We start from the raw sequence: 24,675 nt of genomic DNA, 5'->3' as shown, positions 1-24,675 counted from the left end.
CGCCACCCTTGGGACCTAATCACCTCCACAGGCCCTGACTGTCTATCACCATTACCTCGGGGTTAGAATTTTAGCAGATGAATTTGAGGGGGACACAAAGCTACAGACTGGCAAGGTATCCACCTTTTAAATGAATAAATAGTGGAAACAGGGCTTCACTTCTTTCTCTGGGTTATTTTAATAAGAGCCAAGACAAACAATCAGCACTAGCTGATCCAAGACAGACTTCTAATAACTTTTTTTAGACTTCTAATAATTGACAGTCTTTTGAAAGCTGGCTCATTATCTTCGGGATAAAGAGAATCAAAACCACTTGACATTTGTACCTGCACAAATTTATTTGCTTTGAAGATTTTCTTGTGTCTTGGGTTTCTTTGTGTAGGGTATAAAAATGGACATAGGGGGCTGGGCATTTAGCTCAGGGGCATAAGTGCTTGCCTGGCAAGTGCAAGGTCATGAGTTCAATCCCTGGTACCACAAAAAAAAAAAAAAAAATGGACATAGGTCTGCTGTGGTTTGCGCAGGATTCATCCCCTGGGGCTCAGGTGGTGGGGGCTTGGTCCTGGGTGTCGAAGTGTTCAGAGAGGGGACTGGGTGTGAGGTCTCTAACCCTATCAGCAGGTCAGTTCACTGAGGTACTCAACTGGATGACATTACTGAAAAGACAGCCTAGCTGAAGGGAGGAGGATGGGGGGAGCACCTTGGGCACAAACCTTGTCTCCCGTCGCCTCCTCTCACGCTCCCTGGTTCTCTCTCTGTCTCTGTATTTCTGTCTGCTATGAGGTGAACAGCCCCTCCCCCATGTTCCTTGCCACTATGTTCCTCTTCACGATGGACTAGAAACAAAGGAGCTCAGTGCCTATGGACTGAGACCTCTGAAACCAACCAAAAAAAAAAAAAAAGTTGATTTCTGATAGGTATTTTGTCACAAATGTGGAAAGCTGAGGGACACAGAACCTGTAATCACACTTATATTAAAGTTGTCGGGAAATGATATGCTTATCAGTGCTTTCTACAGCTGGTTAATTGTTGGTTTTAAACTAATTTATAGGGGCCAGGGATATAGTGGCACAGCGCCTACCTGGCAAGTGTGAGGTGGTGAGTTTGATCCCCAATACACACACACAAAATTGTAAGACGATAAATTTAAGTATGATAGCAGTAACGAAAAAGATGTGAAAACTGTATTTGCTTGTTAGTAAAATATAGACATTTCTAATTTAATGATCGACTTACATTCCTGTAACTGGGTTGTTAATTGAATTTGTCACCAGATGAGGAATTGCTTGTAGTGTGAACGATGCAATATTCAAAACAAAAAGAAGTGGTCAAAGAAAACTCCAACTTGATGATTTTGCTTTCATTTGTGTAAATCTTACATGCAATACTATAATTATAATAGAGCATACACTACAATACTGTACTACACTGTGCAATCAACAAAACTTACAGTGCCGTATAAACAAGGGGTATTGTAGAAAAAAGACATTAAGGCTCTGCAAACAAGATGTATAGAACTATACAAAAAAGAAAAGATCGTAAGTTTGAACAGTCATTAAACAGGTAAGTCATTAAATGAGGGTTATTCATGTCCCTTAGTAGATTTCCCTGGGATTCTTTACTATACCCACAAAGAAAGAGAGGAGAGAGAAAGAGAGAGAGGTGAAAGAGAGAGGGAGATAGGAAGGGAGAGAGAGAGAGACAGAGTCCAAGGTTCCATTGACAGTTTCAGACTGAGTCGCTGGCATTCAAAGAAGAATTCGAACAGAGCTTTTCTGACATTTCTGCCCATAGCTACACCTGGCAAAATGGTAACTGATGCTCTGGGTCCCGTATTTCTTTTCAGTTCAGTTAAACAAATGTAAGAAAAGCCCACATGAGGCCCTGGGACGAGGCCATTGCATTTCAAGGAGTCACAACCCAGTTAGAGGAGATTAATTTATGTAAGACAGACCCCAAGGCTGCCCCTCATTTCTCTCACCCCTCCCGTGTGTCACACTTCTCCACGGAGTCTGTGAGCTACTGGAGCTCGGAAACTTACCCTGAACCTGTCCACGTGCTTCTCCACTGCCAGCATCCTGGTCCAAGAATCAGACATCTCCTGCCTGGACATGGTGGGCAATGACTGCCAAGGTGACCTCGGTTCCACTCTTGACCCCTGCAGGAGGCTGGATAATGACCTCCCAGAACATCAGGGTCGGTTCCCTAGGACCTGTGTTACCTTATTTGGAAAAAAGATCTTTGCAGGTGCGATCTCAGGTACAGAGCTTATGCTGGGTTATCAAGGTGGTCCCTAATTGCCATCACATGTCCTTATAGCTGGGTATCAGATGGGCACTTTAATCCCAGCACTCTGGGAAGCTGAAGCAGGAGGATCGTGAGTTCCAGTTCAGCCTAGGCAATTTAGAAACTTAGTCAGACCCTGTCTCAAAATTAAACAACAACAACAAAAAAATGGCAAGGTTGGGGATGTAGCTGAGGGAGACCACCTGGGTTCAATCCCCAATGCTGGAAAACCAAAATGAAACAAAACAAAAATACAAAAATTCAAATGTCCGTAAGAGAGGAAGCGTGGGAGCTTTGTCACAGTGGGGAAAGCCATGTAATGACAGAAGCAGCAGAGAAGTCACAGCTAAGGAGCCACCGGAAGCTGGAAGAGGCTAGAAACAGATTTGCCCCCGAGCCTTGGGGGAGCATGGCCCTGCTGACACTTGGATTCTGGCCCAGTGAAACTGATTTCCTTCTTCTGAACTCAAGGACCACAGAGAGTGACTTCCTGTTGTTGTGAGTCACCAAGTCTGTGTTAGCGTCACGGCATCCTCGGGAAACCGAGCTCCTTAACCTGTTCACTACTGGAAACCAGGGTAAGCCTTTAAAGGTGCAAATCAGACCATGCCGCCCTCTTGCTTAAAACTTGTTGTGATTATTATTACAATTAAATCCAGAGGCTTGGAGAGGCATTTGTTGGAAAATGGTGAAATTTCAATAGAGGCTGTATCCTAAAGGATGTGATGAATGACTGTTAATTTTCTTGAATGTGATAATGTTGTAATTACCTAGGAGAAGGCTTTCCTAGGGCTGGAGGGCCATTTCCAAGGTGGCTTACTCCCCTGGATGGCAAATTACTGCTGGCAAATTTGTTCCTTAGCTCATAGACCTGCCTATGGGCTTGCTTGGTGTGGAGGTTTACATCTAGATGTTCTCATAGGACATCACCTTTCGGGAAGTGGCTGTTTGATACTAGATTATGGGTGTGGTAACTGATTAGTCCACTGATTGGTTTAGCATAGTTTTGGATGTGGATAACAGGAAAGCCTACCTTGTGTGTGTGTGACACCAACCAATGGGTTTGTAGTCTGGATGGGATAAAAAGGGAAAGGAAGGCTCACTGTTCATTGTTTCTTCTCTGCCATGACGCCCTGCCTTGGAGTTAGCTGACTATAGACTGAAACCTCTACAAACCGTGAGCTAAAATAAACCTTTGCTCCTTTAATTTGTAGCTACTAGGTATTTTGTTCCAGCAAGGAGAAAGTAACTAAGATACTTGGCCTCATAGATCGGTGCTGGCTTCCCCCAACACAAAGGATTTGGAACACAAAGGCAGAAGCTGCAGTGTGAGACAGCCCCAAGCAGTGTGAAAGGGTCCATCTACCCAGGGCACGAACACCAGGCAGTTAGGACATTGGGGTCCATGTCGAATGCTGGCTGCTATACTGGAGGAAAAAAATCAAAACAAATGAAGCCATAAAGAAACACCTTACTCTAGGTTAAAAAGCCCCACACAGTCTGGTTCCTTTCTTGTGTCTTCTCAAATACTTCTCCTTGTCCACACTGCACTTCCGACGGTTCCTTGAACTTGCCAAGTCTGCTCCTGCCCTAGGGCTTTGCACCACCTTGTCCTTTGTCACCATCTCCTAGGGTGGCCCTCTCTCACGGTTCACCCTGAAGGAACTATCTTGTTTCTTGCTGTGACCTCGCTCCATTCAAATTCTCTGCAGAACTCTGCTTACTATGTGGTAGACTTCTTACGTGTTTGATAGTTTGCTTGCTGTTTGTCTTTTCCACTCAGTTCCAGGAGAACAGCTCTGTGTTGATCATTTTTGGCTCTCTGGTGCTTCAGTCAGTGCCCGGCACAAGTCGGCACCTGGTGAACATCTGTTAAGTGATAAGGAAGGGAGAAATACAGGTTTCAGTAGCAGTTTCAAAGAGTAGGAGCATTGCAGGAACTCAGCAGACAGCACATTTTCTGGTTTCATAACTTCGATATTCTAGCAGCTAATTGCTTCTTGGATTTGTCGTGTGAGCCAGTGAACAAGCTGCCCTCACATCCCTGTGACTCCTCGGATGAAGCCTAAAAAAACACCACATCTGTGTTGCTAGTTACTGGAATTCACTTTTTATTTTCACGTGGTCTGAAATCTGTCTTGGTCCTTGTTTAGATCTGAAAGATTCCCCCAAAGTCTCAAGTGTTGAGAGGTGGGGTTTTGGAAGGTGACAAAACATCCTTGAGTCACCAGCTTTGAAGCAAATGTGATCAAGTTGCAGGGGCAGGACACACAATCTTCTCTCCGCCTCCTTCCCCTCCTCCTTCTCCTTTCAATACCGGGGGATTAAACGCAGAGCCTTTGCAGTGAACCACATCCTCACCTCTTTTTTGGTATTCTTTTTGTTTTGGAACAGGGTCTTGTTAGGTCACTTAGTTACCCAGGCTGGCTTGAATTTGTGGTCTACCCACCTCAGCCTCCCGGAGGGCTGGGCTCACACGCGTGCACCACCAAAGCCAGCTCTTTGCTTTTAAAGTGCACATTAGTCCACCAGAATGGAGGGTTCTGTTTGGACACATTTGTACATACAGATAACATGCTTCAATCATTCATCTCTGTGACCCTCGCTCCTTCCGGTCCCTCCTCCCCCACGGCGTAGTCTCTGCCTCTTCTCTAACAGTTCCCTTTCTTCTTTCATTTTTGTTTTGGGTTTAGGAGAGACAATTTTAGCAAAATTAACTGCTCATAAAAAGTAAGTAGTCTGTTGTGAAAGATGTTTACATAACTGGTGATGTGTGCATGCTTGATTGTATTTTGGAATAGAAAGACTATATATTTTTGAGGGAGTAAAGATAGCATGTTTTTCTTTTCCTTTATGAGACTCTCTCTAAATTTCTTTTAGTAAGTTTTGATGTAGTTTTTTTTTTTTTTTTTTTTTTTTTAAGACGGGAGAGGTAGAGTAACATAATCTAGGTTTTTTGGTAAAAATCAGATTTGTTGAGATATAATTTATGCACCACAATCTAATTACAGAATATTCTCCTGTCTGTGCTAAGAAGCCCATATTTATCAGAGGTCACTGTTCATTTTCCTTTCCCCCTAAGTCTGGTGATCACCAGTCTTCTTTTTGTCCCTATAGATTTTCAAATTCTCGATATTTCAATTTTAGTATTTTGCTGCCAAAGTGAGCACTCAACATTTCATAGAAAAGAAATCATACAATATATGACCTTTGTTTCTGGCTTCTGGCACTTAGCAAAATATATTCAATGTTTGTCCATATTCATCTATGTTGTAGCAAGGATCACAATGTTATTTCTTTTTTTCCAATTTAAGATAAAGTCTACCTATGTTGTTCAAGCTGTCTTGAGCTCCTGGGTTCAAAATCCTCCTGCCTTAGCCTCCTGAACTTCATACCTTTTCTGGCTCAGGAATATTCCTTTCCCTGGATATACTATAATTTGTTTGTCCATTCTTCATTCAATGGATGCTGGGACTGTCTTCACCTTTTGGGTATTATATATAATGCTGCTGTAAACATTCATGTACAAGGGTTTGCATGGATGTGATTTCCTGTGTCAGACACAGACTGGGAGTGGAGATGCAGGTTCACATAGCAGTTCCGTGTTTAATCTTCTCTGAGCACTGCCAGCAGTGGGCACCACCTGCCCTTCTGATCCTGGCTAACTTAGAGGGTGTGAGGCAGTGTCTTGTCCTGGGGCTGATTTGCGTTTCCCTGATGACTGGAGTGGTGAAACATCTTGTCATGTCCTCTTGGTGACTTCTATGTTTTCTTTGAAGAAATGTTTGTTCGAATTCTTTATCATTTGAAAAATCAAATGCAATTTTAAAAGCTACACATTATCCATTATGGTTTGAGTTTTGATGTCTTATATAGACACATTTGCCTAAGGTTGTAAAGAATTTTTTCTGATTTTCCTCTAGAAGTTGTTTAGTGGTTGGTTTTATATTTAGGTCTGTGATCCATTTAAGTTGAACTTTTATACATAACTCAGTATACAGGTCAAGGTTCTCTCTCTTTCTCTTTCCATATGGCATATATTGTTCCAGCAGTGTTTATTGAAAAGATTCTTCATTTGCTGTCCATTTACCTTGGTGCCTTTGTTAGCAGTTGACCATATGTGCCTGCGTCTTTTTCTGGTATTCTCTTTGTTCTATTGATCTGTAGGTTTACCCTTGCACCAAAACCATGCTTTCAGTCAGTCTTAAATCGTAGTGTTATTTGTCCAATTCTGTTCTTCTTTTCCAAAATTGATTGGACTCTTTTAGGTCTTTTGATTTTCCACAGAAATTTTGGAATCAGCTTGTTTTATTAAAAAAAAAAAAACTTCTTAGGGTTTTGATTGCACTTGCATTGACTATGTAAATCTGTTTGGGGAGAATTGAGATTTTGATACTGACTTTTCTAACTTGTAAACATATCTAACAGACAGTTTCTAGGAAGGCTTCCTGTTCGCCCCTTCCTCTGGGTTCCTGGCTAGGGGTTGATGATTAGAACAGGTGGAGCTGGGATTTCCTTTCCTCCTGCCACACTGGCTCAGGACAGGGCTTGGTGATGAATCCAGCCAGTGAGGCTAAAGGGAGCACAGGCACTGGGTGTTCTGGGACAAACGTCCCAATCTCGGGAGGTTACTGAAGTCCCTTCAGTGAGATAAGGTCCAGGAATGGTTGTGGGCATCCTGCTAGGGGCCCAGGATGAGGCAGTCAGCCAGTGCTGAGGACGGTGTAGCAGAAGGGCCAAAAGGCCTTGGCCCCAGTAGCTGCACTGGGCATAACCAAATAACCAGCCCTGTAGTCTATGGCTCCTTTCTCATTACAAAAAAGAATTTTTCTGTGACTGGGGTTTTCTACTACATATAATGGAAATCACCTTATTGAATACATTTATTCCTATCAGATAGTTATAGAATATCCCTGAAAAAATTTACAAGGTGTAGATTCTTCATTCAAAGATTATTTAATTTTCCCACTTTTTCTTTAAAATGTTAAAATTGTTCTCATTATAAATTCAATATATGAACTTGGTTGCAAAATGATTTATATGTCATTTTTGTTTTTTTGTCATTTAGCACAGTGGCATTCCAGCTACTTGGGAGGCTGAAACAGGAGGACTCAAGTTCAAGGCCAGTACAAGCCACTTAGTGAGACCTTGTCTTTAAATAAAAAATAAGAAGAGATGAGGATATAGCTCAGTGAGACAGCATTTGTCCAGCATCCATGAAACCCTGGGTTCGATCCCCAGTGGTGAGAGCAGGTAGGGGTGGGGTTAGGCTTAGCAGCCCCACAAGCTAAGCCAGTGCCCTTGATGGAAAATAGCCATTATTATTAATTTGATGTGCATCATTTTAGATCGTTTTATATGCATGAGACACATAAATGTGTTTTTAAAAGTACAGTTTATTTGTACATTTATAGGCACAAATGAATAAACATTTAAATCTTATAAGAACTTTTGGTTTTATGTACATTTGAAGTCTTTTAGAGATTGTTCCCTTTATGGGAAAAACAATATCTTATGCTTCATGTTACATATTATTCCTCATGATTTAGTAGATATTCCTGTAATAGTTTTCTAGTAACCTTGTTAGAAATGATTAAAAATGAATATCTAAAATTAAGGGCCAGAGATTTAGCTCAGTGGCATAAGTGCCTGCCTGGCAAGCACAAGGTCATGAGTTTGATCCCCTGTACAAAAAAAATTTAAATGTATGAATGTCAATGAGTGTAGGTTCATTAGTTGCTATAAAACACACATTTACTATTTTTTTTTTTGGATTTTTAAAAATTTTATTTAAAGAAAGACTAAACAAAACAAAAAATGGGTAGAAGTAATACATACGTTCAAAGAAAAACAGTAAGAAAGCACTAGTTGATGTTTACATACTGTCCTCTTACAAATAGTACCACACATTTACTATTGATAACATAGTTCCAGAGTGAACCAGTCCTGTTAGAATTAGTGACAAGTCCATCCATTTTAATATTTGCACCCTTTATCTTTCATTACAGTTTTAAGTGAAAGGAACTACTAAAAAAAAGGGGTGGGGGGGAAAGAAAGAAAGTGCTTAAACTTCTAAGGTACTGCAAGTTATCAAGTCAGGACTATCTACAGTCTTTAAAAAAATTCTGGTTAATAAAATTTTAAAAAATCAATATTAAAATTTCATAATCCCCAAAAATCTATAATCCCAACCCCTGAATTATTTAACATTAGTGGTTTTATATGTAAGTTGCTTTGTCTTCTTGTGCATTGTATGTGTATGTAAAAAATGAGGCCATGCATTTTCATATATATAAAATTTAAGGTGCATTTAGATACAAGGACTTGAAAACTCAATTTAAACTGGCTTCCAGAATTGACTGATTTATAAAACTACAAGCTCCAGAAGCAAGTTTTGGTATTAGTTTAAGAGCTCAGAAATCTTTCTAAAGACCAGTTTTTAAAATACTGTATCTTTTTTTTTCCTTGAAAATTCTGCTTCAATTAAAGGCATTTCCTCTTAGGCAAGATGGTGGCCAACAGCATTTAGGAACAACTTTCCCAGACCCAGAGAAGCATAAGGCTTCTCTCTCAATGGACCATCTTGATCATGTGCCTTTAATGCTGGGCATTTATTGGCTTAGGTCTTGGGTTGGGAGGTGCGTGCTAAAAAACACTGTTTCAAGAGCAGGGTCTCGTGCTGGTATAGGGGTTGGATGTTCCCCCAGTGGTATGGAAAGGGATGGACATTGAGAAATTGGGTCTCATAGCTGTCTCATCTTCCCCTGCTGAAGGACTGGAAGAATACACACCACAGTGCCACCAGTGATCATCTTCAATTGGTGGTATTACAGGGGAATCACTTTCTTTCTTTTCTTTTATGCTTATCTGTATTTCACATTTTTAACAACAAATATGTTAGTCGAACAACTTCAGAGAGAAATGAAAGCTATAAATATGAAGACATGCTGGTGTGTAACTTGTACATAATTAGCAACTTGCGGGATTTTAGGCAGCCGTGTTGGCAAACAGGAAGGATGAATTTTCAGAATGGTTCCAAGTGTGCCTTGGAGAAGCTCCTAACTGCCTTTTTCTTATCTTGGTTATAAAACTGCAGTCATTTCTCCAGCCCTAATTTGAGATCTTTGATGGTCAGTTTGGGTTAAAACCACTGGTTCCAGTCACTTACATTTTTCCTTCATGTTTCTGGGGGGAAGACATTTGAGCTGTCTCCAGAGATACTCTCCCTGTGATCTTTGTGATAACGTGGGTCCACAGCGCGGAAGGGACATCAAGTGCATGCTCCCCTTTGCAGAGGCGTCGCTGTTGCAGAAATAGAGGCATGACCCCAGAGTCTTCACTTCCTCCTTGGACAGGACATAAAGAATTGAGCCTTCTTTCAGGAAGTGGCCACCACGGAGAGACCCAGCCGCCCTGGCCATCGTGCAGCTCATCACACTGTGAATTATTGTGTGACTCTGGCAGTAGGCACTGGGGAAAGGACCTTCAGGTCTGAAGGCACAAGCTCCAAGGAAAAAGCAAAGAACAGGAGCCCCTTGGTTCACTGCTGTCTAGATGCCGGGTCCTGGAAGTTCTTCCTAGGGTTTGCAAAGAGACCATTGCTTCCATGTACTTCTTGGAAAAGAGAACTGGCACCGGTGCAAAGGACAGTAAGGTAAGAGTGTCTCAGGTCCAAGTGGGCATCTAAAGTCTCGCTTTTGCTCTTGAAACAGATTCTTGGCTCTGCATTTTCAGAACCTGGTTTGATCTGAGTGAGGCTTTCTGGACTGGTCCCCCTGTGATGGGATGCATGGCTCTGGCATTTTAGTGTCATGATTAGAGCTTCATTTCTAAAAGTGTTGAAATAGTTGGGGTAGACTGGCTGGGGCACTTTGGTCTCTGTAAGAAAGTGCATGGAGATGGTGGTGGAGAGAAAGCAGCTGAATGTCACCTGTCCCACCAGGATGTACAGCTCACGAATGAGGACCTTGTTCTTACTCATTGTTGCGTGTACAGTGTCTGTTTTAGATACTCAGCACGTGTATGATGAATGACAAGTGGAGGGCCAGTTAGCTGGATGCAAGAATCTTTTGGGTTTCTCAAGGGTGGGTGTCCTGTGAGATGTTTTCTCTAATCCTCCTCGGAGGAACAGATTCCCTCCTGTAAGCATTCAGCACTTTAAGATAAAGTACTTGTCTTGGTGTTGAAAATTTTGGCTTAAACAAAGCCCACGAGCTACACAAAAGCAGTGATTTTGCCTCATTTTTCCACTTAACCTCTAGGTGCCATGTAGAGTGCCTGGTACCTAGTAGACAATCACTAAATTATAATATTACTGTGGCAGGCTCATAGATATTTCTCAGGATGGGGAACAGACTTACCAAGTGGATCAGACTTCTACATTAACTTCAGTGTCTTTGTTTCTTTGGTATTGGTAACACTTAGTGACTTTTGTCTCTTTGCTTTTCTTGGCTTTTAAGGGGATGTCACCTGTTTCCAGCTGTTGCTTCAGTATCCTCTGTATGGTTTGAACACACAAAATGTGGTGAATGCCCAATGCATTACATTTTCAGAATCAGATCGGTCACCTTCTGATTTTATATAGAGACCCACCTTCATCTCAATAGCAAATCACTGGCAAGTCTTGGGGGTAGGTGGGACAGTAACTCATTGCTTCTGGGTTATGTGGATTCTTAGGGCTTTTGTCACACAAGTGGAAGCCCTGATCTGGTCCATGCTTGACTCTTGCTATATCTCTCGCGGCCCTTGGTCCTCTCCATTGACTGCTCTCCCTCTCTCAAGTACCCTCGTCTTCTGATTTGTGGTTTTTGTACATTTTCTCCAACTCAAAGAAAAAAATGTGACTTTGGTCTGTGCTTTTGCTTTCTTTCCTATAAACTGTCCCAGTGTTTACTCCTGCTTCGCTTGCTTGGATCAGTGAAGTGTTTTGAGGACAGAAACCCTACCTCACTCGTCTCTGCAGGCTCAGCATTTAGCACAGTGCTAGACACACAGCAGGGGCATATTGCATGTTTGCTGAATGAGTAAGTTAAGAGAGGGAGACGAGAGCACATAAATGGAGAACCTGGCACTTGGGCATGAACTGAAAAATTATGGCTGATTATAATTAATATCCTCACTCAAAAGTTATTTAATAATAATATATTTGGTTTTTCAAGTTAATAATATTCTTGGGCATCAATACTTAGTTTATAAATTCATCTGAAAAATATGAACTATAGTTATGTGCTTGCAAAAATAGCAATAATAATATATTTTCCATCCACAAAGTCCTTTATGTAAAAAAGATGAATGTAATGGTTGCATTTTAAGAAAATCACAAATTGAAAGAGTCATTTGATCTATAAATGTGATTCTAGATTTTATGGTAATTCTAAAAGGCAAATATAAACGCTAATGAAAATAACCAAACTTTAGTAAGTTGGTGTAAGTGAATTTTGCTGCAGAAAAATATAAGTCCATCTTCATGGTAATAGAATTTCCTGTGGAAGCTGGTTTTATAATTCTACCAAATAACTTTATAAATATATAGGCTCACTACAACCCAGAAAAATCAACTGTATGGTAGTAAGCAAAAGTTCAAGTTAAAAATCAATTATGTGCTAAGTAAAAGCTCTCAGAACAGGCACAATGTTGAGATATTCCATGGCTTTTTCAGTTTCAATTATAAGATTTCTTTAAAATCATACAATATTTAGATCTGAACAGCCAATTTTGCTTGGCCAGTTCAATCCAGAATAATCTGTATTATGGAAAGACACTATGTTTACCCTACCACTGAAATCCATGCTGCAGGCACTTGGGTAGTTTAATTCACCCATGGGTGGCGTAAATACGTGCTGCTTTTGTTCTTTGGCTCATACCGTGCCAATGCAGGGAATACCATCTAGGTAGAATCCAGTGATTTTTATTTTAGCTGGTGGCCTGTACTATAATTTGCATACTATACTATAACTTAAATATTTACTATTTAAGCTATTGTGTAGTTTAAATTACTAATTAATTCACTTAATGACTAATTCACTATTAAATTACTTAGGTAAATTACTATTTAGATTTGTTACTATTTAAGTTAACTATTATGATTTAGGATGTTATATACATCACTATTACAGTAAGCATTGAGCAATATTTTTGTAATATCCTAAAATGACTCCTGTGCTTTATTTTTATTAGTATGTATTAATATGTATTAAGGACACAGAAGCATGTCATTATATTGTGTTCTCTTTGTTGATATAGGTGTCACTGTTACCATAATGTCTAAAACCACATACATTTTTCATTATCTAAATTATAACATGAAAAAGGATTTTGTTAACCATTGCTGTAGCTACCCTCTCTCCAGCGCTTCCTTCTTGAATATTTATATTCTCGGTCTGGAAATTCTCTTTCCCTGTCCTCAAGGAGCCTTGTGTGTTGGACTCTCACTGCCATCAGTCAAGATGGATGTGCTTTCTTAAGGTGATTGTAGAACATGAGACTTTCAGAAAAGGAGACACCCGAAGCCAGGCAGTGACTCGCCAATCCCTCTTATCTGAATGCTTGCAGATCAAATTTTAGTCAGAAAAGAATGGGGAAGGAAGCTATGAAAAGAAGGTGGGTTGCCACTTGGAGAGTGAGCCATGTGGGAAGCCATTCATGAGGAAAACGTAGTCTCTGTGTCTCCTGAAATGATCAGTGTCACCTACGGAGGTGACTTCAGGGGTTCTCCACTCTCCATGTCACCGCGGGGAGCTGTCTCAGATGGTCAGTGACCACAGCTGACACCCAGAAAGAGCTTCCTCTCCGATCGCTGGCTCTCTCCATTCCTCCCTGCCCTTTCTGAGGTGAGCAACAGAAGAGATCTCCAAAGTTTCGTGGACTGGAGTGATCTTTAAAAAATAAAAGAAGTCCACAGATCAGAAGGAGAGACCCATTTACAGAGAAAGGGGCGTGTCTGCTGTGGGAGAAGAGAAGCTCTGATACCAGGACAGAGTTAAGAACATTCTAGAAATATCTGCTTCTCTGTCGGCCTTTGGCTGGCAACTGCCAAGCACATGGGACATTCTGGACTTCCTTCTCCACTCATGGTTCTTCCCGTTGGTGATGAATCAGACCCTGGCCCTGACCTTGGCACAGATACAGTCTGCTGATTGTAATCACCTGATGGGGAGAGACCCTGCTCCTTTCAGAGGCCAGAGGCCTGCTCTCTTCACAGGCTCTCAGGGAAGCTTGCTGGGCCCATGGGCAGCCACGCTCAGCCATCTGCTGGATTCATGTGCTTGGGGCACCATCACAGTGGGCAACAGATCGGCTGGTCTACACAACAGATCTCAGAAATGCAAGATTATGGTGTGCACAGGGCTGACCTCCGCTGTGTGTGTGCATTCCTGGCATCTCTCTGTGTGTCTAATCTCCTCACGAGGACACCAGTCAGATTGGCTCAGAGCTCCCTTACACGGCTATTTTGCCTAATTTCCTCTTTTTTTTTTCTTAAAGCTTTTTTTGAGATAGTTTAACTCTGTAATTTAAGCTGGCCTTCAACTCACTAAGCAGCCCAAGCTGGCTTCAAACTCACTGTGATCCTCCTGTCTCAGCCTCCCAAGTGCTGGGATGACAGGTGTGTGCCACCTAGCATGGTGCTTAATTACCTCTTTAAAGGCCCAATCTCTAATACAAGTTTCTCAGGTGCTGGGGTTAAGACTTCAGCACACTAATCTGGGGGAGTATAATTCTGTTTTTGACCCCTGCTCATCCATTAGTTTTTTTTTTTTTAATTTCATGAGTTTACATTCTTAACTATGGCACTCTTAGCAAAGAAACTGAACAAACAACATAACAAAATGTGAAACCAGGAGTGGTGGTATATGCTTGTAATCCTAGCACTTGAGAGGTTCAGGCAGGAGGATCACTGTGAGTCTGAGGCCAGCCTGGGCTACAAAGTGAGCTGAAGGTGAGCCTGCACTGCATAGTGAAACTACATCTAAAAAGACAAAAAAAGAAAATGAAAACAAATTTTAAAAATGTGGTCTCAGAAACCAGAAGCTCTGGCTCCGAGGCCAGGCCTTGATATCGAAGCAGGCGTGGGGCAAGAACTCCAGCCATCTGGGTCTCTGCAGCTCTTGAGAGGACCTGGGGACCCTGCCACAGCCATCAGTGACATGAGGCATGTGCCCCAGGGTTTAAAGAGCGGCCCCAGCGTGGGGTCGCCTGACTGAGTTCTAGGATGCCTGTCCCCAGCTGATTATCCTTAGCCAAGTGACTTCCTCTCTGTTTGCCTAATGCTCACACTGACCTTCTAGGCTTGCTGTGTGGATAAAGGAGATCAGCACTTCCTAAAACCATTGGCACGTATCATCTCTTGCTGTGTTTTGTGGGTACCATCACCCCTCTTTCTGTGCTCCCCTCCAGCCCAGGCCCCCTGGTTCCTGGTATCTTATCTGGAGTGGGGTACCTGTTCAGGCATAGCTGCCCGAGGGCCTCAGAGGTGAGAGGAGCAGGGATCCTGCCAGCTGGCTGGCACAGAGCGTGTGAGGACACCAGGGTAGCGTGGCCCACCATGAAAGCAGTCTGTCTCTCTGACCCATCCTGGAGGCCACGTGGTGAGGAAGGGGCACCCTACAATCCCTCCCTTCCTGGAGATGTGACCCAGGGCACATGTCTTGTTGGAGAGCCTCTGGCCCCATCTTTTCATTCTGATACAGAACCAACAAAGTGCAGCCAAAGAAGAACAGACAAAAGCTGTTTGTTCAGAGTGCGCGTTTTGGCAGCAACTCAGAGGCAGGCAGTGTGAGCTTCAGGCTGGGGAACAAGGGCAGGCTTGGGTGTGTCCTGGTTGGAGGCTTCTGGCCTGAAGAAACTGTAGGTGGCCACTTGGAAATGGGGCAGCTTCTGTGATTGGGCAGGGTGGGGAGATTTGGCTTTTTTTTCTAATTAGTTCCAGTCTGGAGGTTTGGACAAAACATCAGGAAAACTGTCAGTTATTAACCAAGTCCTGGCCATTGAAAGTGTTACGGTTTCTGTCTCCATGTCCCCTCAAAACTCATGTACTCATAGATGGAGCTTTGGAGAAGTAATTTGCTCTGGAGGACATGATACCAGTGGATTGGCTAAATGTAATATTGGGAGGTGAAGCCTGATGGGAGGAGGCACTCTGAGGGTGTGGCCTGGAAGGGTCCATCTTACCCCCTTGATTACTCTCTGCTTCCTGCTGCCATGCCATGGGCTGTCCTCCTCTGCCACGCCCCTCTGTCATGCCACCCTACCTTGGAGCCAGCTGACTCTGGGTTGAAATCTCTACAAACTTGGAGTAGTGGGTGTGAGGTAGGGGTCTCAGCAGTGGCAGAAATAGCTAAGACAGGAACCAGTTGTCTTGCTAGATGTTACCAGTGATAGCAATCTGACTTCCTGCAAATTTGATTTAAAGCCTGATCATATCTGTGTGGATATTCTATCTCTTCCCAAGAGAGACACATGATTGTCAGGGGTTTGCCCTGACCAAGTCTCTTAGGAGGAGACCTCCATGTGTTTTACTTGCCTCTGACAGGACTTTTGCTGAAAATAGTGGTGGCCAATGCTGATTTTGTCAGGGTCCTTGCAGACACTTTAAAATTTTTGGCTGAAGTATCTCAACTCCAGTGTCTTATTTCAAAGTGAAAGCCAGAGTAATATTTTGGGCTAGAAGGAAGCAGCTGTTCCGCACTGTAGAAGTTCAGAAGAGGAAGGCTCTGAGCTGCCAGGAAGTGGAGTTACCATGCAGAGATGGAGCTAATGGTAGAGTTTGGTGGCTGCAAGCTCTTTTTTTTTAAATTTTATTTTGAAAGTGGTAAAATACAACAGAACAAGACAGAATAAAGCCAACTAAGATCGTACAGTGAAATTGGTACAGAACTTAACAGCAGGTTACTGGGATAAACGTAATAGGTATCACAGTATATTTCATTATCTTTATAATAGTTGTTCTTCAATCACATATATCAAAATGAGATGAAATACAGAATATTATAGAACTTATCAAAACAGAATATTGAATAGAGCAGCATCATTAATCAGAATAGAGCAAAACAGTAATAAAAATATTTGCCTTCAAAGAGATGGTAGAAGACAGTCCCCCTTATTTGCTATGGTCAACCTCCCAGGAGATGCTCAGATTTCTGGTTCCCATTTGCTAATGGGAGGGACAGGAGAAGACAGGTAGGGGAAGAGGGATGTTTGACTCTAGGCCGTGCATCAGTAGGTTCACTATTGCTTAGCAGGGAGGCAGGCTGGTTGTTTGGTTTCACAGTGTCCTAAGTTCCAACATGGCACGGATCTCAGGAGCTGCTGCTGGTTCTTCCCATAGAGGGGCCACAGTCTGCCACACCGCCACTGCTTACCAGGGAAGGGAGGTGCTTGATTGGCTTCCCAGTGTTCTAAGAACCAACATGGCGCGGATCTCAGGAGCTGCTGCTGGTTCTCCCCCTGGAAGGGCCGCAGTCTGCCACACCGCACCACTTACCTGCAAGCTCTTGATATGCAAATACACCTGTGAGAAGGAATGCCAGTTTTCAGACTGGGAAGTTCTTTCTGAACTGTGAGCCTAAGGAAATGACTGATCTTTTTGAAGTCTCATAAATAAAGGCAGCAAACCTGCCTTCATTGATTTTAAAGATTTCCAGCCCTGCTGGACAGTTCACAAGAACAGAGATGTATTTTGAATCACTTGTGGTGGTAGCGATGTTTGCACTGTGCAAATCTACCCTCCCCTGGGCAGCCTGGTGTGCAGATGGGCTCCTGCCAAATGCCACCCCACTGAGGAGAGCATCTCAGCTTTCTCTTCACCTCTGCTGTCTGTGCTCCTAATTTTAATTCTCAGTGCTCCTTTTTGCTTACCCCTGGGATGGTGTGAAGCAGCGCCCCCAGACCTGCATCTGTGTGCCCCACCAAGCCCACTCCAAAGAACCCATCTGCTCATGGTTTCCCTCAAACATTGAGTGTAGTTCCACAATGGCCCCCATTGTTTTCATTGCCTGGAAGCCACACCACTCCTCTCCCTTACCCCCTTCACTGCCGCACCCGCTCTGCGCTGGTCTTCATCCTTGGAAAGCTTTGCTCCCTCCAGAAAGCCTTTACCAACCACATCGGCTCCTGTTGATTCCTTTTTTTTCCTGTGAAACCCACAGCACACCCAGTTGTCTTGTTTAGTCAGTAAGTAAAACTCAACATGATTCTGAGTGACTGTTAAATAAATCATATTCTGCACCATCTCATGTACAAACTTGGAGTTGTACCCTTTTACCCTTTGCAACCTCACTGTGGAGGGTTATACACTCACTGTTTCAGAGCTCAGAGGAGGTTGGTTGAGGATGACGAGGAGACAGGGTGTCATTCTGATGGATGTGTGTATTACAAAACTAAAGGAATGAGCCCCTGCCTGACCTCCACAATGATAGTTCCCTGAAACCATTCAGGGAATGAATGAATCCAGATTCAGCAGAAAAAAAGAACAGCTTTTAGATTTTGAGTCTAAAGGGAACAGAGACTGTCATTGCACCCTGCATGTCATTGTATACAGCTTTTGGGTCCTCAGATACAGCCAGGAAAATTGTGTCTATGTGTGTATGTGGGGGGTGGAGCCCCACTGAGCAGGAGTGAGGGATTCAGCAGGTGTGTTACAGATGTGTGGGCTCTGGAAAGAATGAACAATGAAGAGCAGGTCTTCATAGAAGTGTAGCCATCGGTGGGGCCAAACTTAGCAATGTGAGCCCAGGCAAGTGTGTTAATGGGAGGCCCCAGCACTGGGTGGGAGAGGGCGTTCAGCACTGTGGACTCTGCCCACAGCAACCTATGTACATCAGGGCCCAGCAGCTGGGAAGAGGCCTGGCAGAGTGGTTCTGTCCTAGAAAGCTGGGGCTCCACGCAGATCAGCAAGGTCAGCCCAGCACAGGGAAATGGCACAGGAAATTTTCCCTGGGGGGGGTGTGTGGAGCGGCAGTCTAGTCCTTGGGTTATTGGCCGTGAAAGCTTGGGTTCTCGGGGCGCAAGTTCAGAGTTAGCCCTTGAGGATGTGAATGAGGACGCCTCTGGTGCAGTGACTTCAGTAGCAAAACCACAGTCTGTTAGTGACAGCTCTAGGTGTAGGGCCCAATTCATGTGAGTCCCTCGGTCCAGGAGTAAAGGTTTTGGTCTAACTCACCATGGTTTTCATTGAGTCTCCACTGAGCCCCTTAGTTTCTGTGGGGGTGCCCTAAGGGCAGTTATGGATTATGCTCTAGGAATGAGTAGTTAAGGATGAAGAATTTTATGAGAGCACATATGCACCTGTCTTAGTTACTTTTCTCACTGCTAGGAGAAAATACCCAACTCCTACAAGTTACAGGAGGAGAGTTTCATTTTGGATCATAGTTGTAGAGGTTTCAGTCCATAGCTGGCCATCTCCATGGCAGGGTGTCGTGGCAGGGGAGAAACAACCCATAGCATGGCTGCAGGAAGGAGTAGGAAGTATATATACCTTCAGGTCACACTCGCAGTGACTCACCTCTTCCTACAGGGTTCACCTCTCAACATCATACCCAGCTATAAACTCATTAGCAGATTATAATGCCCCCCCAAAATTCATGGAAGTTATGTTTCTAGAGCACCCATGAGTTGTAAAAAACCACAAATTTCAGATGTGGTTGGAAAAGTGCTTGTAAATGCCTTTTTCATACTATAAACCCTAAATATGCTATATTTTCTAAAGTTATGTAATTTAATCAAATACTTCAGTAATAAAGCCTTAGAAAATGCAGGGCATTTTGGCAGCATCTTAGGCATTAAAGAAGAATAAAATGGAAAACACTTGAGATCGCTGCATGCAGTATAGCAACCTGTGATGATGTGGGGATGCTGGTTCATCAGCTGGAGACGAGTTGCTGGGCAGTAGCCAATCAGCAGCAAGGAGAGCTGAGTAATGCTTTTGGATTGGCTGCTTGTAAACCTCCTTCCTAAAAAACAGCTTGGAAGTTACTTGTGCTTTATAGGAAACTGCAGGGGTTTCTATGAACAATTGTTAGTTAGTTCTGAGGGAAAAAATCCACAAATGACTGAGGCCAGGAACTCTGAATCTCGACTTTGTGGAACTATACTGTAATCCAGTGTCACACACCCGTGATCCAGTTATCACATCCATGATCCAAGTCAACTCCTATATTAGTTAGTGCTTACTAGAGAAACAGAATACAAGATATACAAATACAGAAAAATTTTTTTACAAGGTTGGCTTATAGTGAGACAGGTATGAAAGAATACCAAAGTTCTGTCTTTACATTGGGAATTTGAAGGATCCAATCAAAGGCCTGTGTAGTGTCCCAAATCCATATGAGGAGGCTGAAAGGTCAACACTGGAAGCAGAAGGGTCTACACTGGAAGCCAGGAGATGATGTCCAAGGTGAAAGCAAAGACCAGAGCTCCTCCAAAGAAAACAGAAGCAATCTCCTTCTTTCTTTGTTTCCCTTTTTATACTATCTTGGCTGTCATCCTTCCAAGGATGGGCCTTCCACACACAGAACTGAGCCAATTTAATTTGATGTTTCTTACTCAAATTGACACAGCTGACCATCATACCTCCCAAACGCCCCACCTATGAGAGCATGAGGCTCTGGGGAACATTAGATATACACCATAACGTTATCTTTCTGTTTAATCCTGGGGAGTTCTTATATAAGATTCTGATCAAAAAATCTACCACTAAAAAAAAGTTTGATGATCAGCAATTTGACAATGACCATTCCAATTTCCTCTGTGGAGATCAGGGAGCAGAGAAAATAAATGCTTGAAATTCAGAAGCATGACAATGGCACCAAAAGCCATCAGAACAGGGCAAATTTTCCACAGAGGGTGGCAATACAGGAAATGGGAAATGTTTCTTCAGTGAGGGATTTCGTGAAGAGCTCTGGCATTTAGATACTCGGGAAGTCAGTGTGGTGGCGCTTCTTTGTGATGTACCCTTGGGAAATCAATATCATGTACTGTGCCTCTTCAAGGCCCACTTTATGGATTCTGAAGTCTGGAGGACAAAAGAAAGAAGCAGAACCTCATATAAGTTAGCTCAGATAATAGGAGCATGTTACATTTTTAGAATCCAAGGACAGAAAATTTAGGGCTCCTTAGTGCAGTCAGAAATTCAGGAGCAAAAAGGCATTTGTTCTTTGTCTTGCAAGAGCTTTTGTGGCTCAGGGGCTTCATCATTCCCTCCCTTCTCTCTGCTTCCCTCCTCTCCCCTCTGTCTCCTACTTACCTCCACCACAAGCGCTGGACAGGCCAATGACTTGCATTGCTGTCAGACTCCATGCTCGGTGGGCCTTGGGTCAGATTTTCAAGAGACAGACTCAACAGACTCAGCGGAGTCTACAGAATGGTCCTCCATGAGGCAGATGTCAGCCACATTCAATGAGGCAGACTCATAGGAAAGAGTGAGATGCCAAGGCCTTGGATGGGGCAGAGGTGGGCAGGCAACAGCTAGTATCACCACCGTGGGCTTCAATGCTAACAGTAGTGACACTGCGATTTGAGGGTTGCCCAGGCTGTCACAGGGAGCCACTCACTGCTGTGCACACGTGAGACTGCTGTGTGCACCTTTGCAATGTGGTGACCACATTCTGCCAACAATTCTAAGATCCCAGTGCTTTCCTGGGTATGCGGTCTCCTGGCTTCTGATGACAGGCATGCTATTCTGCCCAGTGCAGCTGGGGTTGACCACATTGGAAAAGGAGATTAGAGAACGCATTCATTTAGCCTTGCGTATAATGTAGCTTCCTCCTAGTGGGGCGTTAGGTTCCGGAGTGGGGCTCCCCTGTTCCCAATATAACTCTGCTAGCAATAACCACATGGCCTGAAGCAAACGGCTCAGTGTGTAAAGTCAGCTTTTCACCAGTACAACAAATACCTGAGGTAATCAACTTAGAAAGGTTTATTTTAGCCTAGAGTTTGAGAAGGTCGATCCCATTGCTTTTGAGACTGTGGCAAGGGAGAATGTTGTAAATTAAGTACATGGTAAAGCAAAACATTTACCTCACAGCTAGGGCACCAAAGAGTGTGACAAGGAGATAAAGTTCCCATAATCCCTTTCAAGGCCATACCCCGCAATGACCTAAAGACTTCCCGCCAGGCCCCATTTCTTAAAAGGTTCCATCTCTTCTCAGTAGCACCATCCTTGGGCTCTGTTTTTAACACATAGGTCTTTGGGGGCCATTCAAGATCCAAATTATAGCACTTAGATTTCCTAAGTCCTAGTTTGCTCATTTGTGAAAAGTGCAAAATAAGACTATCTGGTGAGAAATCAGACCTGCCTGGAGTACTGAGGAGTGTGCTCTGAGAGCAGATTTTGAGGCTTAGAAAGTACACATTAAATGAAAGTCACCCATGATTGTCATCATTTCTGTTCATTTCCTTTTCACGTCTTGTAGACCTAAATGAACTCAAGGCTCTGAGTTATGATTTTCTCACTTCCTCACAGACATTTGTGTGGACTGCTAATAAATGTGTTATTCAGTTGACTTACAATATGCTTTATGCTTCTAATTGAAGAAGCCTCACAAAGACAGAAAAAGATGCATAAGCATTAGGACCTGGACCTGTATTTGAGCAATTCGTGGCATATGAGAGCTCCTCTGCACACTGTCCTTGTGTGTGATTTGCTCTTGCTTTCTTCTTCCGAGTGAGGAAACAATAGATGGTGCCTTCAGCTTCTTTGATCCCTGCCAATACTACCTATCGTCTATCCCAAAGGACATGCCGCCTATTTCTGGAGACTACACAGACCAGAGAGCTGGAAACCTTCACAAGAGGCTTCATCTGTCTCATGGCTGTTCTTTTCTCGTGCAGGAGTTGAGCCACCCCTAGGACCATGAACTCCTCTGCTGAGCCCTGCAACATTTCAGACTGGTTGAGGCTGGAAGCAACCGTGAAGGCCTCTGTGTTTGTGGTCACTTCCTCCTTTGCCATGTCCATCACCGTCATCATCATCACCACGGTGTCACAGACTGTGAGGCTGCGGAGAGACACCCGGTACCTGCTCCTCTGCCATCACCTGCTGTGCATCTCCTCCTACTGTGCCCTGGGAGTTGTCTTCCAAGGAATGCGGGCTCTTGGGGCAAACAGCCCCCTGCTGATATGCTGGGTGGTGTTTGGAGCACAGCTCATTTTTGGTGAAGGGATTCTCTTCATTCTGGCCTTGATGGCTCTGAACACCTGCCTGGTGATTTGCTGGCCACTGAAATCTCTGTCCTTTGTAGGTTCAGTGAAGTATAGGATTCTGGCTGGGGTGTGGGCAGTCATTGTATTCAAGAATGTTTGCTTGTTCCTCATAGAGGGCATCGGCCCTCCCTCAGTTGCTGTTTTAAAATCCACACCCCTTTGCCCTGTGACCTTGAATGGCATACTTGCCAGGACCGTTGGCATGCTTTTCCTCTTCCTGCCTTTGTCTGTCATTGTTGTAAGTTACCTTCTGATATATAAAGAAGGGAAACGGGCTGGTCATTTTAACAAGTCGAACAGCAGAGCAAAGCGAACAGTCCTAATTCATCTCCTGCAGATAAGTTTACACGTTGTGCCCACCCTGCTGGTCATAGGTTTGGGAAAGAAGTGTGGAGTATTTTTCTTCTCTCTGAACCTCATCCTTTTTGGTGTCTTTTCATTTGCCCAGTGTTTTAACCCTCTGGTCTATGGGCTCCAGAACAAAGAGCTACGAGGCAGATTGCACCATTGGCTATGCTGTCGGGGGAGCTGCGGTCACTTGATGACTAGAAGAGGGTCTGTTTAGGCAAAAGTTCAGCCATGTGAACAAGCAGCTGCAGTCCTAATGGACACAACAGCTAAGGCCGAGGACCTGCCTTCCATTCAACCCCAGATGGGTGCCTTCATTTGATTCTAAAAGTATATGAGTGATTTGGTTGGTGTACAGTTTTTTTTTCTGTGCACCATGACTTGGCTTGAGATTATTTAGGTGTTCTGAATTCCTTTTTTTCTTCTTTTTTTAAAAGACAGGTTCTCACTCTGCAGTTCAAGCTGGCCTTCAACTCACTTTGTAGCCCAAGCTGGCCTCAAACTCACAGCACTTCTCCTGCCTCAGCCTCCCAAGTGCTAGGATTACAAGCATGCACCACCATTCCTAGTGGTGTATTGAATTCTTAACACAGAGAGCATTTTTGACAGCCTGCCCTGCTGGGTCTGAGTAGTTAGGCAGCTTTTGAGAAAGCACTTGTTGTTTAAAACTGAGAATTGTCCATGGTTAGTGTGAAGAGAAGCCTGGCCATCCCATTTATCCTAACTAGGGATGGTCTGGGCTGTTGATAGTAACAGAAACATCAGCCAAATAACAGCGACTTCAGAGTCAGAGGTTGAATTTTGCTTGTGTAACAGAAACCCGTACAACCCAGGTCTATGTGGCAACTCTGCAGTCAGCAGCTTCGATCTCTCTACCCTGAGTCCTGTTTTACCTCACGAAGCCTAAGAGCTGATAATGCTCTTATTACCACATCCATGTTTAGCCCATAGGATGGAAGAGAGGGCGAAGGTCTGAGCCCATCTTTGAAAGACACTTTGTGGGAATTACATATTTTTATTTTTTACATCTAACTGGCTAGAATGGAGACCCACAAGATTAGCTTTAAGGAAGAGTGGAATATATTTTAGTTGGATAGCACTGTCCTCAGCTAAAAATTGGAGTTCTTAATACTAAAAAAGGTGGTAGTGCATGCCTCTAATCCCAGAACTCAGGAGGCTAAGCCAGGACGATTGTCATGAAGCAAGTTTGAAGCAAGTCTGGGCTATATAGTGAGTTCAAAATCAGCCACAGCTGCATATGAGACCTTGTCTCAAAAGCAAAAATAAAAACAACAGCAATAACAATTACTAAGAGAAGAAGAAAGAATATATCTGAGAAGGCACAATTATTTCAAGGGCTATTTTCCTCCCAACCAAATAAAGTATAAATAAAAAATAATTTATGATCGTCACAAGCAAATGCTCCAAATATGTAGGTTACAGTCAGAGTTCACTGTTCAGGACCCTGGAAAGCTTATGTTATGTTAACAGCTCCCAAAGACAATGGCATCAGTGGGAAAATGTCAAGTTGATTCAAACATGGGAATTAATTCATAATTTAAATCTTAAAATAATTTAAATTTGAGGCAGCAGTGTGAAATAAACATTTACAGAAGTGTACATGCATATTTCTTTTAATGAAACCTCACTTCAGAATCACCCAGGGTTTGTTAGAAATGGGAGCCATTAACTCTAGGTATTTTAAGCAGAAGGATTCAATACAGGCATTGGATGCTTACCAAGGGTCTGGTGGGGCTGGAGGAGCAGAAATCAGAGCTACACCACCGATTCATGTCAAGGACAAACTAGGGTAGTGATCACACAGTGGCTGCCACCGGACCGTCA

At 43.3% G+C, this 24,675-nt stretch overlaps 1 protein-coding gene across 3 annotated transcripts; it reads left to right on the top strand.

Annotated features, from left to right (window-relative positions):
* Nucleotides 1–4,893: 4,893 nt before the first annotated feature.
* On the top strand, nucleotides 4,894–24,450 carry LOC100728550 (odorant receptor 131-2-like). 3 transcript variants are annotated; one of them, XM_063237135.1, is made up of 3 exons: nucleotides 4,894–5,016; nucleotides 9,581–9,940; nucleotides 22,111–24,450. In XM_063237135.1, exon 3 carries the CDS (start codon nucleotides 22,133–22,135, stop codon nucleotides 23,045–23,047), a length of 915 nt encoding a protein of 304 aa, XP_063093205.1. In that variant the 5' UTR covers nucleotides 4,894–5,016; nucleotides 9,581–9,940; nucleotides 22,111–22,132; the 3' UTR covers nucleotides 23,048–24,450. The 3 variants fall into 3 exon arrangements, with proteins under 3 accessions (XP_063093205.1, XP_063093206.1, XP_023422812.1); XM_023567044.2 differs by having other exon boundaries at nucleotides 4,949–5,016; nucleotides 9,483–9,940; XM_063237136.1 differs by lacking the exon at nucleotides 9,581–9,940 and having other exon boundaries at nucleotides 4,931–5,016.
* Nucleotides 24,451–24,675: the final 225 nt, after the last annotated feature.

The sequence above is a fragment of the Cavia porcellus genome, unplaced genomic scaffold (assembly GCF_034190915.1).
Source record: "Cavia porcellus strain 051 isolate PalLab524CR breed Dunkin Hartley unplaced genomic scaffold, mCavPor4.1 scaffold_26, whole genome shotgun sequence".
NCBI lineage: Eukaryota > Metazoa > Chordata > Mammalia > Rodentia > Caviidae > Cavia > Cavia porcellus.
Note: the sequence above shows the minus strand (reverse complement) of the source record. Positions and strands in the feature narration are given on the sequence as shown.